The sequence below is a fragment of the Pristiophorus japonicus genome, chromosome 10, assembly GCF_044704955.1.
Source record: "Pristiophorus japonicus isolate sPriJap1 chromosome 10, sPriJap1.hap1, whole genome shotgun sequence".
Lineage (NCBI taxonomy): Eukaryota > Metazoa > Chordata > Chondrichthyes > Pristiophoridae > Pristiophorus > Pristiophorus japonicus.
In genome coordinates, this window is record NC_091986.1 from 75,616,306 (window position 1) to 75,630,696 (window position 14,391).

General features: G+C 45.2%; 1 protein-coding gene across 1 annotated transcript in view; it reads right to left on the minus strand.

Moving 5' to 3' along the window:
- Nucleotides 1-12,114, minus strand: part of LOC139275010 (arginine and glutamate-rich protein 1-like) — a 69,446-nt gene extending 57,332 nt beyond the window's left edge. Inside the window, exon 1 of the mRNA XM_070891864.1 lies at nucleotides 11,598-12,114. Within this exon, the coding sequence (XP_070747965.1) occupies nucleotides 11,598-11,902 (305 nt within the window). The 5' untranslated portion in view covers nucleotides 11,903-12,114. The remainder of the gene's footprint in view (nucleotides 1-11,597) is intronic.
- Nucleotides 12,115-14,391: the final 2,277 nt, after the last annotated feature.

A 14,391-nucleotide genomic window follows, 5' to 3' on the forward strand; every position in this document is an offset into this window, starting at 1 on the left:
GTTCCCCAGCCCTTACATCATTTGCTCGGACTCTATGTTCATGTGCAATTCATGCACGGAATACTTGGCAATCTGGGCCAGGCGCGGACTCAAGTCCGCAGATGGGAAACCCCTCGGTACAGCACTGCTGCTAGGTAAAATTTTGGAGGCCACAAGCACCCGGGGAGAACACTATATTCACAAAGTTAAGGCCCACTTTAAAACAGAGCCCAGAGAGGAGGGCAACCAATGAGCAGACAAACTGGCCAAACAGGGGAATGGGAAGGAGTATTTTGGGATCCAAGTGAAGCAGGTCCAATGGCAGTGATCAGGAACAAGGAATTTACGTGGGTAAGTGGGGGTCAGAACGGGTCTGCCCGGCAGGTGTGTCGATTGCCTTTTTGCGGCAATAGCAGGATTCCGGGGCCGGGATCGGATGGGATGGGATCAGAGCATGGATTCCTGTATAATCCCAGACCCTACCAACACAGGAACTGGTAGCACACAAGAGGAAGCCCCTACCCACAGCCCCACCGGTACAGGAAACACAGATTAGTTGCCTCACCACCACACTGGGACCGAGGACGTGAATTAGGAAAGTCTACAATTTAACTGTAAACCACCGCATTGGGTTGGAAAAGATATAGATGGGGGTATTTAATGATGCGGCTACAGCCTTCAGCATGGGCACGTCCATTATCAACAATATGGACCGATGCACAGTTGCAGATGCAGGACAACACCTTAACGGACCAGCTGTGAAAGATACTGGGGGAAGGTAATGAGCTCGAGGGGTCGGAGTTATGGGAAGATGAGGCTATGACTATATATTTAAAGGAAGTAATAGCTGAGCTGGAGGCACACGCTCAGACAATCAATAGTTTGATCAGGGAGGATCAGAATGCCTTGGCGCAGGCAGCAAAAAACAATACATGTGTGTTGTACGGTGCGTGGCTGCTGAACGAAGGGTGCAGTAATTTGGAGGACCTGCAGCAAGGTCGCGTCACTTCGTGGGTCACCACGCTCAGCCCATATGAAAATTTAATGAGCCCGTGCCAACTCCGACTAGCCATAGAGGCATACCCGGTTTCAGTTGACTGTGGCCAGTCCAACCACACTGTAATGGGGATTGCATTCCGGATGCTGGTAATGGGCGGGTCACCGCGGCCTGTGCAGGTATACCGAGTAGAGAATATTGGCGTCCAAAGGGACGGGGTGCACGTGTGACATCATGGGGCCCCACCATTTGTTGTAAAGTGGGAGCACGCCATGACTGGCACTGACCTCAATGGATGTCAGAGCAGGGGCGCGCACGTGGTGTTGTGTCCCCAGCTTTTGAATGCATTCAATCGGCCGGTGTGTGGGTTTGAATCAGAGGGTGCGGAGCCCAGGAATGAGGGGGTTGACCTATGAGGAAAGGTCGAGTAGGGTCTGGGATTACACAGGAATACTAAAGGGCAGAAAATGCTGGTGGAAGTTGTGTACAGGCCACCAAACAGTAGTAGTGAAGTTGGGGACAGCATCAAACAAGAAATAAGGAATGTGTGCAATAAAGGTACAGCAGTTATCATGGGTGACTTTAATTTACATATAGATTGGGCTAACCAAACTGGTAGCAATGTGGCGGAGGAGGATTTCCTGGAGTGTATTAGGGATGGTTTTCTTGACCAATATGTCGAGGAACCAACTAGAGAGCTGGCCATCCTAGACTGGGTGATGTGTAATGAGAAGGGACGAATTTGCAATCTAGTTGTGCGAGGCCCCTTGGGAAAGAGTGACCATAATATGGTAGAATTCTTTATTAAGATGGAGAGTGACACAGTTAAATCAGAAACTAGGGTCCTGAACTTAAGGAAAGCTAACTTCGACAGCATGAGGTGTGTATTGGCGAGAATAGACTGGCGAGTGATACTTAAAGGGTTGACGGTGAATAGGCAATGGCAACCATTTATAGATCACATGGATGAATTTCAACAATTGTACATCCCTGTCTGGAGTAAAAATAAAACAGGGAAGGTGGCTCAACCGTGGCTAACAAGGGAAATTAAGGATAGTGTTAGATCCAAGGAAGAGGCATATAAATTGGCCAGAAAAAGCAGCAAACCAGAGGACTGGGAGAAATTTAGAATTCAGCAGAGGAGGACAAAGGGTTTAATTAGGAGAGGAAAATAGAGTACAAGAGGAAGCTTGCCGGGAATATAAAAACTGACTGCAAAAGCTTCTATAGATATGTGAAAAGAAAAAAAAGAGTAGTGAAGACAAACGTAGGTCCCTTTCAGTCGGACTTGGGTGAATTTATAATGGGGAACAAAGAAATGGCAGACCAATTGAACAAATACTTTGGTTCTGTCTTCACGAAGGAAGGCACAAATAACCTTCCGGATGTACTAGGGGACCGAGGGTCGAGTGAGAATGAGAAATTGTAGGATATCCTAGTTAGGCGGGAAATTGTGTTGGGGAAATTGATGGGATTGAAGGCTGATAAATCCCCGGGGCCTGATTGTCTGCATCCCAGAGTACTTAAGGAAGTGGCCCTAGAAATAATGGATGCATTGGTGATCATCTTCCAACAGTCTATCGACTCTGGATCAGTTCCCATGGACTGTAACACCACTTTTTTAAAAAAGGAGGGAGAGAGTAAATGGGTAATTATAGACCGGTTAGCCTGACATCAGTAGTGGGGAAAATGTTGGAATTAATTATTAAGGATGAAATAGTGCATTTGGAAAGCAGTGACAGGATCGGTCCAAGTCAGCATGGATTTATGAAAGGGAAATCATGCTTGACAAATCCTCTGGAATTTTTTGAGGATGTAACTAGTAGAGTGGACAAGGGAGAACCAGTGAATGTGGTGTATTTGGACTTTCAAAAGGCCTTTGACAAGGTCCCACATAAGAGATTGGTGCGCAAAATCAAAGCACATGGTATTGGGGGTAATGTACTGGCGTGGATAGAGAATTGGTTGGCAGACCGGAAGCAGAGAATCGGGATAAACGGGTCCTTTTCGGAATGGGAGGCAGTGACTAGTGGAGTGCCGCAGGGCTCAGTGCTGGGACCCCAGCTCTTTACAATATACATCAATGATTTGGATGAAGGAATTGAGTGCAATATCTCCAAGTTTGCAGATGACACTAAACTGGGTGGCGGTGTGAGCTGTGAGGAGTATGCTAAGAGGCCACTGGGTGACTTGGACAGGTTCGGTGAGTGGGCAAAAGCATGGCAGATGCAGTATAATGTGGATAAATGTGAGGTTATCCACTTTGGTGGTAAAAACACGAAGGCAGATTATTATCTGAATGGCGGCAGATTAGGAAAAGGGGCGATGCAACGAGACCTGGGTGTCATGGTTCATCAGTCATTGAAAGTTGGCATGCAGGTACAGCAGGCGGTGAAGGCGGCAAATGGCATGTTGGCCTTCATAGCTAGGGGATTTGAGTATAGGAGCAGGGAGGTCTTACTGCAATTGTACAGGGCCTTGTTGAGGCCTCATCTGGAATAGTGTGTTCAGTTTTGGTCTCCTAATCTGAGGAAGGACATTCTTGCTATTGAGGGAGTGCAGCGAAGGTTCACCAGACTGATTCCAGGGATGGCTGGACTGACATATGAGGAGAGACTGGATCAACTGGACCTTTATACACTGGAGTTTAGAAGGATGAGAGGGGATCTCATAGAAACGTATAAGATTCTGACGGGACAGGGACAGGTTAGATGCGGAAGAATGTTCCCGATGTTGGGGAAGTCCAGAACCAGGGGATACAGTCTTAGGATAAGGGGTGGGCCATTTAGAACTGAGATGAGGAGAAACTTCTTCACTCAGAGAGTTGTTAACCTGTGGAATTCCCTGCCGCAGAGAGTTGTTGATGCCAGTTCATTGGATGCATTCAAGAGGGAGTTCGATATGGCCCTTACGGCTAAAGGGATCAAGGGGTATGGAGAGAAAGTGGGAAAGGGGTACTGAGGTGAAGGATCAGCCATGATCTTATTGAATGGTGGTGCAGGCTCGAAGGGCCGAATGGCCTACTCCTGCACCTATTTTCTATGTTTCTATGTTTGCCCTCCACTCATTGAAATTCAGAAGAATGAAATGTGATCTTATCGAAAGGTATAAGATTATAAGGGGGCTTGACAAGGTTGATGCAGAAAGGATGTTTCCACTGACGGGGGAGACTGGAACTAGAGGGCATGATCTTAGAATAAGGAGCCGCCCATTTAAAACAGAGATGAGGAGAAATTTCTTCTCTCAGAGGGTTGTAAATCTGTGGAATTCGCTGCCTCAGAGCTGTGGAAGCTGGGACATTGAATAAATTTAAGACAGAAATAGACAGTTTCTTAAACGAACAGGGAATAAAAGGTTATGAGGAGCTGAGTCCATGATCAGATCAGCCATGATCTTATTAAATGGAAGAGCAGGCTCTAGGGGCCAAATGGCCTACTCCTGCTCCTATTTCTTATGCACACACCATTAAAATCTACTTTGGCCAACTTGGTCTGCAGAAGGACAGCAATGGTGGTTTGTGTAACGTCGTAAACAACTTGAGGTTTTTAGTAGCATTTTCAAAAAAACTACATTTCAGAGCATTCACAGGGCTCAGTAGATAAATGGACCTCACGAAGCTGTCTTAAGTTTAACTGACCAGTAAGGTCCCAAATTTACTGCGCAGCTAAGGTAGCAATGAGATTTGCTACAATTCTTTTAGGTATCTTGGGTAGAGGAAGAGAAGACAGAGAAAGATTTTTTTAACGCTGATCATAGAACAGGGATTGCTGAACAAAGTGAATCTGAAAGCAGGAGCTGGGTCAGCTTTAATAGCTCACGTTATATTCGCCACCAAAATACATAGTTGCTCATAGGACTGGTCTCCAATAAAAGCTGCCACCTTCGGAGAAGGGATGGAAGGGTAAGGGAAGAACATGGAGGGAGTTAGATACAGTTCAAACAATAAAATCCTTCATTTATAACACACACGTGTTTATTGGGTCAGTAAAAATGACCAAAGTGGGAAAGCTTGAAATATGCCCACAAGAACATGTAACTCTTTATTGACACAATGCACTTCCCTACTCTGGTAAATGATTTAACAACCAAAGCATTGGCTATAACATTAGAAATAAATTAACACTAGGCTGTTAAATTACTGTAATGTAACAATATAACTTGTGAAGAGACCATAGCACTTTCACAAACTTATTTACTGTAGCAAATCCAGTTCATTTCAGATCATCTCCTGATAGATACATTTTGATTTTGAGAGAATATATCCATTTCTAATGTAGACCATGTCTCCATAATTGTGATTTGGTTATGTTTTTATTTTAGTACGTCTTTGTAGTACTATTTGCATAAAGATTAGATCACGACTGAAGCCTGAGTATTGATCAACTCCCCAACCCATATATTCCTTGTTCACTGCGCAAATGGTTCCCATTATTGCTTGTTTAGTTTTAAATCCACCTCGATTTAATTAAGATATTTTATTAAGCTGCAGGCTTCACCTCATACCAAAACATGTGAAAATGTTTGTTCATTATTGCTTAATGAAGATGGTTGGGAGGGAGGAAACAGGGTGAGAAGCAATAGGTTAAGAACACTTACTTTTATTTCTGGAACTTGAACTTAACCCATATAACACTGAATGTGGTGTTTTTGGGGAATGAGAATCCACAGCACAATATTGTCCATAATTTAACATTGATCAGCAATCTCAGAGAAGCTGAAGTGATGGACTATGTGGGAAATGTCGAATACTGTAGAGGATGCAATTCCAGGTTTATTCAAAAATACATTGGGTGGGGGGGGGGGGGGGGGCAGTGTGGAATGAGCTCAACCCGACAACTAATTTCGACTGTCTGTGACATGATAGGAGTGGTAGGCATGGAAAGAGAGCACCATAGGAAGATAGAGGGGGAAGAGGCAATGTTCTCCAATTTTTTTTTGGGGGGGTTAAGGGGCTGCGAAGCCCATTCAAAATACCGCACATGCAGTTTTTCCTATTTAAATGCCGGTGAGCTGGCTACATGGCCATGCAGCTTAAAGGAACTGAGTTTTAAGAACCCCTCATTCCATGCTTAAATTCTTTACATACAACTAGCATCTGTATTCCAAGATGTGATTACAGCCTTGAAATTACTCTATTAATCATAACAGCAATTAGCTATTGTACTGTTAATCAAACAAAACAAAAATTTGAATCTAATTTCCCCATTTCTTTCTCACTCTAATTCAGACTCTGTCTGCCAATCACTTTCTCTTGATGACTCTCGCACATTTTTCTTCTTGTAGTCTCTGTATCTCCATTCATCACTTTCCATTTTCCCACCCTGCACGTTTCTCTGCCTTTACCACTTCCTCTGCGTGTCTCTCAATCTCACTGAATGCCTTTCAAACATGCTCCTTTAACAATGGAATCAATTTCTAACTCACTTTAAAAAAACAGCATTCAGTAAGATGGGAGGCAACAAATAAATTGGAGGCAGATATTGGGATCAGGCAAGAGAGGCCAAGAGATACTGCAACATGTACGAGGGAGGCATGAATATAGGGGCTAGGATTGAAAAGCAATAAAGACCCAGCTAGATGGAGTGGAGGGAAGGATAGGGAAAGGAGTACGATAGACTCGTAGGTTGGGTTTTCCTAACACAGAGTGGGGGAGAAAGGGCTGAGGTCCAAGAGCACTGGCGGGGGGGGGGGGGGGGGGAATTTGGGGACCTCCAATACAACAGAACCTGATGTGGAGTTATTCAAACATGGAGTTCCAGGAAAGATGGGTGTGGATTTGGGAGGTGCTTGCATGTTCAAGGACTTTATAGAGAGAAGTTGGAGATGAGGCAGCAGTTTGCAAGGACATCGGAGGTCAAGGGTGTTTTATTTGTGGCAAGGGGTGATCATGACAGTTTTGAAGGGTGGGGTGGGGGGTGGGAAACAGTACCCGTGGATAGATAACCATTAACAATATCAGCCAACATGAGGGCCAGGAAGGGAAGCTAGGTGGTCAGCAGTCTGGTTGGAATAGAGTCAATGGAGCAGGAGATGGGTTTCATGGAAAACATGAGCTTGGAGTGGGCATAACATAGAGCATAAGAAATAAGAGTAGGCCATTCGGCTGTTCGAGCCTGTCCGCCCTTTAGTAAGATCATGGCTGATCCTTTACCTCAGCTCGACCTTCCTGCCCTATCCCCATATCCTTTGACTCGCTTAGATTCCAAAAGTCTATTGATCCCGGTCTTGAATAATTTTTTGATTCGTTCCTGGGATGTGGACATCGCTGGCAGGGCCAGCATTTATTGCCCATCCCCAATTACCCTAAAGAAGGTGGCTGTCAGCCATCTTCTTGAACCATTGCTGTCCTTAAAGTAAAGGTGCTCTCACAATGCTGCCAGGGTGGGTGTTCCAGGATTTTGATGCAGCGACGACGAAGGAATGGCGGGATACATTTCCAAGTCAGGATGGTGTTCTCATGCACCTACTACTCTTGTCCTTCTAGGCGGTAGAGGTCACAGGGACAGGAGGTGATGTCGCAGAGCATCTTATAGATGGTACACACTGCAGCCCACGGTGCGCCGGTGGTGGAGGGAGTGAATGTTTAAGGTGGCGGATGGGGTACCAATCAAGTGGGTTGCTTTGTCCTGGATGGTGTTGACCTTCTTGAGTGTTGTTGGAGCTGCAGTCATCCAGGCTAGTGGAGAGTATTCCATCACATTCCTGAGTTGTGTCGATGGTGGAAAGGCTTTGGGGAGTCAGGAGGTGAGACTCTCGCCGCAAAATACCCAGCCTCTGACCCGCTCTTGTTGCCGCAGTATTTATGCAGCTGGTCCAGTTAGGTTTCTGGTCAATGGTGACCCCAGGATGTTGATGGTTGGGGATTCGATTAGACTGTCGCTTGTTAGAGACAGTGATTGCCTATCACTTATGTGGTGTAAATGTTACTTGCCACTTATCAGCCCAAGCCTGAATGTCGCCCAGGTCTTAATGCATGTAGGAGTTGTGAATGGAACTGAACACTGCAATCATCAGTGATCATATATTCAACAACTAAGCACCCACAGCCCTCTGGGATAGAGAATTCTAAAGTTTCACAACCCTTTGAGTGAAAACATTTCTCATCTCAGTCCTAAATCACCAACTCCTTGTTGTCTCAGTGTGACCTCCAGTTCTAGACTCCCCAGCCAGGGGAACATCCTCTCAGCCTCTACCCTGTCAAGTGCCTTCAGAATTTTATATGTTTCAATGAGATTACCACTAATTCTCTATAGACCTATAGAATAGGGAAGTGAGCACACCAGCTCATATACATAGAGAAGATCCCAGTTATAAACCGGAAGCTCTGGGTGCAGATTGCAGCTCAAGTGGTAGGTCTGGGTAAACTGTTGCAGGGATGTCAAAGAAGCAGTTGGCATGTAAAGGGATTCCTTTTTAACATCTATAGATAAAGAATTATTTTTGTATATACTTTTGTGAGTAGCAGTTGTCATACAATATCATTGCCAAAACACTATCTTGGAATTATAGTACTAATTCGGCCCAACTTGCTAGCTTTTCAATTAGCGCTGGTGAAATTTGTAACTTCCCCTTAGTTCGGCTAGTGATACCCACTTCACCAACCAGTGGAAAATAAATTTTCACTAATCAATCTCTAAAAACCTTTCCTAATAGCTGCATAGTTAGTACAATATATAAATGGAACCCTCATTTAGGAACTAATGGTTTCCATGTAATCGCTGCAAGGTTATGGAGTGGTAATCTGCAACTGATTATCAAAAATTACGTACAATGTAAACTAAGCTGTTGCACAGCACCAATCACCTATTCATAAGAACATAAGAAATAGGAGCAGGAGTAGACCATTTGGCCCCTCGAGCCTGCTCCACCATTCAATAAGATCATGGTTGATCTGATCATGGACTCAGCTCCCCTTCCCTGCCTGTTTCCCATAACCCTCGACTCCCCGATCGCTCAAAAGTCTGTCTATCTTCGCCTTAAATATATTCAATGACCCAGCCTCCATAGCTCTCTGGGGCAGAGAATTCCATAGATTTACAACCCTTAGAGAAGAAATTCTTCCTCATCTGTGTTTTAAATGGGCAACCCCTAACTCTGAGACTATGTCCCCTAGTTTTAGTTTCCCCTATGAGTGGAAATATCCTCTCTGCATCCACCTTGTCGAGCCCCCTCATTATCTTATACATTTCAATAAGATCACCTCTCATTCTTCTGAACTCCAATGTGTATAGGCCCAACCTACTCAACCTATCCTCATAAGTCAACCCCCTCACCTACGGAATCAACCTAGTGAACACCTTCCCTGAACAGCCTCCAATGCAAGTATATCCTTCCTTAAACGCGGTGACCAAAACTGTACGCAGTACTCCAGATGTGGCCTTACCAATACCCTGTACAGTTGCAGCAGGACTTCTTTGCTTTTATACTCGAATCCCTTGCAATAAAGGCCAACATTCCATTTGTCTTCCTGATTACTTGCTGTACCTGTATACTAACTTTTTGTGTTTCATGCACAAGGACCCCCCAGGACCCTCTGTACTGCAGCTCGTTGCAATTTTTCTCTATTTAAATTATAATTTGCTTTTCTATTATTTCTGCCCCAGTGGAAAAACTCACATTTTACCATATTATACTCCATCTGCCAAATGTTTGCCCACTCATTTAGCCTGTCTATATCCTATTGCAGAATTTGTGCGTTCTCCTCACAATTTGCTCTCTCACCCATCTTTGTATCCCATCTTTGTTTTCCTCCCATCTTTGTAGCGTCAGAAAACTTGGCTACATTACACTTGGTCCCTTTATCCAAGTCATTAATATAGATTGTAAATAGTTGAGGACCCAGCACCGATCCCTGCGGCACCCCACTAGTCACTGTTTGCCAAACGGAAAATTACCCATTTATCTCGACTCTCTGTTTTCTGTTACTTAGCCAATCCTCTATCCATGCTAATATATTACCCCCAATCCCATGAACGTTTTTCTTGTGCAGTAACCTCTTATGTGGCACCTTATCGAATGCCTTCTGGAAATCCAAATACACCACATCCACTGGTTCCCCCTCATCCACCCTGCTCGTTACATCCTCAAAGAACTCCAACAAATTTGTCAAACATGATTTCCCTTTTAAAACCATGCTGACTCTGCTTGATTGAATCATGCTTTTCCAAATGTCCCGCTACTGCTTCCTTAATAATGGACTCCAGCATTTTCCCAATGACAGATGATAGGCTAACTGGTCTATAGTTTCCTGCTTTTTGTCTGCCTCCTTTTTTAAATAGGGGCGTTACATTTGTGGTTTTCCAATCTGCTGGGACCACCCCAGAATCCAGGGAATTTTGGTAACTTACAACCAATGCATCCACTATCTGTGCAGCCACTTATCTTAAGACCTTAGGATGTAAGCCATCAGTTCCACGGGACTTGTTCGCCTTTAGTCCCATTATTTTACCGAATACTATTTCATTAGTGATAGTGATTGTATTAATAAGTTCCTCCCTCCCTATAGCCCCTTGATTATCTACTATTGGGATGTTTTTTAGTGTCTTCTACCATGAAGACCGATACAAGATATTTGTTCAACGTCTCTGCCATTTCCCTGTTCTCCATTATTAATTCCCCAGTCTCATCCTCTAGGGGACCAACATTTATTTTAGCCACTCTTTTCCTTTTTATGTAACTGTAGAAACTCTTACTATCTGTTTTTATATTTCATGCTAATTTACTTTCATTATCTATCTTCCCTCTCTTTATCATTTGTTTTAGTCGTTCTTTGCTGGCTTTTAAAAATGTCTCAATCCTCTGGCCTCCTACTAGTCTTGGCCACATTGTATGCCCTGGTTTTCAATTTGATAACATCCCTTATTTCCTTAGTTAGCTATGGATGGTTATCCCTTCTCTTAAAATCTTTCCTTCTCATTGGAATATATTTTTGTTGCGAGTTATGAAATAGCTCCTTAAATAGAATAAAGTATGGAACGGTTGATGAGTAGTCTGCCACTACTCATCAACTGTTCCATACATTATTCTATTTTCCCAGTCCACTTTAGTGAATTCTGCCTTTGTAGTCTCCTTTATTTAAGCTTAGGACCCTGATTTGAGAACCAACTTTCTCACCCTCCAACTGAATTTGAAATTCAACCATGTTATGGCCACTCAGTCCTAGAGGATGCTTTACAACGAGATTTTATTAATCCTGCCTCATTACACAGTACTAGATCCGAGATATTCCTGGTCTATCTACAAATGCTTTCACCTACACGGGTGAAATCAGACCTTTATCAAAAGACAGGAGTTGAAGACTCCGAATTGTGTTTCTCTAATCAAGAGGGACAGGGCCCAGGCTGCCATTTTAGATCGGCAACCAGGCGGAAGTCACCACAGGCAACATGAGCTTTGGGCCACCTCTCAATTCACAGCATGTGTCCGGCAGTGAACCCCCTCCCCTCCCTCCAGCCAGCAAACATGTCGCCGGAAATCTCTCCTTTCTGAGCCCAGGATCAATTAAAAATCTAGGCCGAGGCCGATGGCGGAGAACCCGGCCCCTCCTCCTTTCGGAGTCGGCCGCGGCGAGTTAGCGAGGCGAGCCCCCTGGTCTGCCTCCTCTCCTCCCCCCGCCACTCACATCTTACGCTGCCTCTCCAGCTCGGCTTTCTTCTCCTCCTCCTCGCGCTTCTGCTTCTCGTCCAAGCTGCTCCTCTTGCTCAGGTTGCGGCCGAAGATGTCGATCCGCTCTGGGGTGGTGCGGCAGCGGGAGCGGGACCGTGACTCCCGGTTGGCTGCGTGCCGGCGGCTCTTCTTCTCCCGGGACTTGGAACGTTTTCGCGGTCTCTCCTTGTCTCGCGAGTGGGAGCGCGTCCGATGCTTGCCGTGCTTACTGCTCTTCGCGTGTTTGGAGCGCGACGAGCTGCGACTCCGAGACCTGCCCATCACCGCCGCCGCGGCCCGATCCGGGATGGGTGGTGAGGTTGGAGAAGACAGAGAGAGAGTCGGTGCCTGTACAGCTCCGCTCTGATTACCGGTAGCCGCCGTCCACCGACTCGACGTTCCCGTGACGGCTTCCAACTCGCAGATTTCCAGAGGCCCCGGAGACGCCGCGGAAACAGCGACAAAATGGCGGCTCGGGTAAATATCGAAAAGGACCGCCGACACCTGCGCCCACAATGCACCGCGCCCCTCCCTCCGCTCGGGCCGCTCCGGAACTAGCCGAACGCCTTCGGGCAACAGTCGCGCTGAGCTCAGCACAGCAATTGTGGTTATGCAGCAACTGGGGGCGAAGGTCATTGGCACTGCCAAATCAGAACAGAGTAAATACTCGCATTTATAACGCACGTTTCACGACCTCAGGTCTTCCCAAAGCATTGAAGTACTTTTGAGGTGTAGTAACTGTTGTAATGTAAGAAACACAGCTGCCAATTTGTACACAGCAAGCTCCCACAAACAGCAATGTGATAATGACTAGATTTTTTTAGTGGTGTTGGTTGAGGGATAAATATTGGCCAGGACAACTGCCCTACTCTTCAAAGTAGTGCATTGGGATATTTTACATCCACCTGAGAGATGAAGCCTTGGTTTAACGTCTCATCCGAAAGACAGCATCTCTGAAAGTGTAGCGTTCCCTCAGTACTATACTGCAGTGTCAGCCTGGATTTTTTGTACTCAAGTCTCTGGAGTGTGATTTGAATGCACAACCTTCATGACTCAGAAGTAAGAGTGCTATCAACTGAGCCACAGCTGACACTAAAGTGATTAGAATAAAACAGCAAGAAGCAGTTAGCCTTGGGCAAGTATATGCATTTTAAAAGCCTGAAGCTTGTAGGGCAAGTCTGAGGATGGTAAACAGTTCTACAGGTTATCCATAAAATTTTAAAGAGGAAAAGTGTTTATATAGGCAAGGGTGGGGGAAATAGGGAAAAGCAAAAAAGGAGTGGCTGCTGAACCATACGTAAGAGCTGGGAAAGGAGATGGAAAGCTTTGGTGAAAAGATGAGGGCGGGGAATTGCCCTCTGCCCTATTTCAGATGGATAATTAGAATTATTTGAATTATTGCCTCCCGGCGGGGTAAAAAGGTGGGAAATTGGGCACCGTTGGAGGCAGGAGAGGGGTGGTGTCCATCACTGATGCGTCGCATCGTTCCACCCCTTCACTTAAAGGGGAGGGACATTGCGAGGCCAAGTGAATCCTCCGTGACACCCACTGGGCCATCAGGGAGGGGGTGCCGAGCTGCCTGTTGGCGGCCCGGCTGAACCAGCGACCACCATTGTTGGGTCGACTCGGGTTGGCTGACAATGAAAACAAAATGGCGGCTGCAGCAGTACGCCCTCCCCTTTAAGAGCGGCCGTAGCATCCAGCCACCGGCAGCATCGCACTCCGCGAAGCTGTTTGGGGGCACCTGCCGCCTGCTCCTTGGCAGAAAGGCCTTTCCACCTCAGAGACGTTAACGGGCCTTAAAAAAAGGGTACATTTCGGCCCCGAGACAAAAGAAAGTGGACAGAGAAGTAGCAAGGGGTTTAAGTTGGGTGTTCTAGAGATCTGGAATTGGCTGCATTTGCTTTGTCACCTTTTAATTAAAAAAAATGATGCCCATGTAAATTTGTCCAATAGCCTGTTCTCCCCAGTATCCATTGACTCTTTCATAACTAATTTTTCTCTCTTTGTACTCTGAGATAAATACCATCAATGCTTCAGACTTTGTTTGTTGCGAGTCCTTTAGCCTGTTTAGGAATGCAATCTATCTCATTTACATCCGAGTCATAAATTTTGCATTAATATGACTGCTTTGGGAAGGATGCTGCTTTCTTTCTGAATAGTTGGAGGATGTAATCATTCAGAATATTATTCAGAATTTTTATCCACCGTTTCAGTTCTGAGGTCCTCAAAAAATAAGTAAGAAAACTAATAATAATGCTTTTTCTGGCTAATTTATATGCATCTTCCTTGGATTTAACACTATCCTTAATTTCCCTTGTTAGCCACGGTTGAGCCACCTTCCTCGTTTTATTTTTACTCCAGACAGGGATGTACAATTGCTGAAGTTCATCCATATGATCTTTAAAGGTTTGCCATTGCCTATCCACCATCAACCCTTTAAGTATAATTTGCCAGTCTAATCTAGCCAATTCACGCCTCATACCGTCAAAGTTACCTTTCCTTAAGTTCTGGACCCTAGTTTCTGAATTAGCTGTGTTGCTCTCCATCTTAATAAAGAATTCTACCATGTTATGGTCACTCTTGCCCTCACACAACAAGATTGCTAATTAGTCCCTTCTCATTACACATCACCCAGTCTAGGATGGCCAGCTCTCTGGTTGGTTCCTCGACATATTGGTCCAGAAAACCATCCCTAATACACTCCAGGAAATCCTCTTCCACTGCATTGCTACCAGTTAGGTTAGCCCAATCAATATGTAGATTAAAGT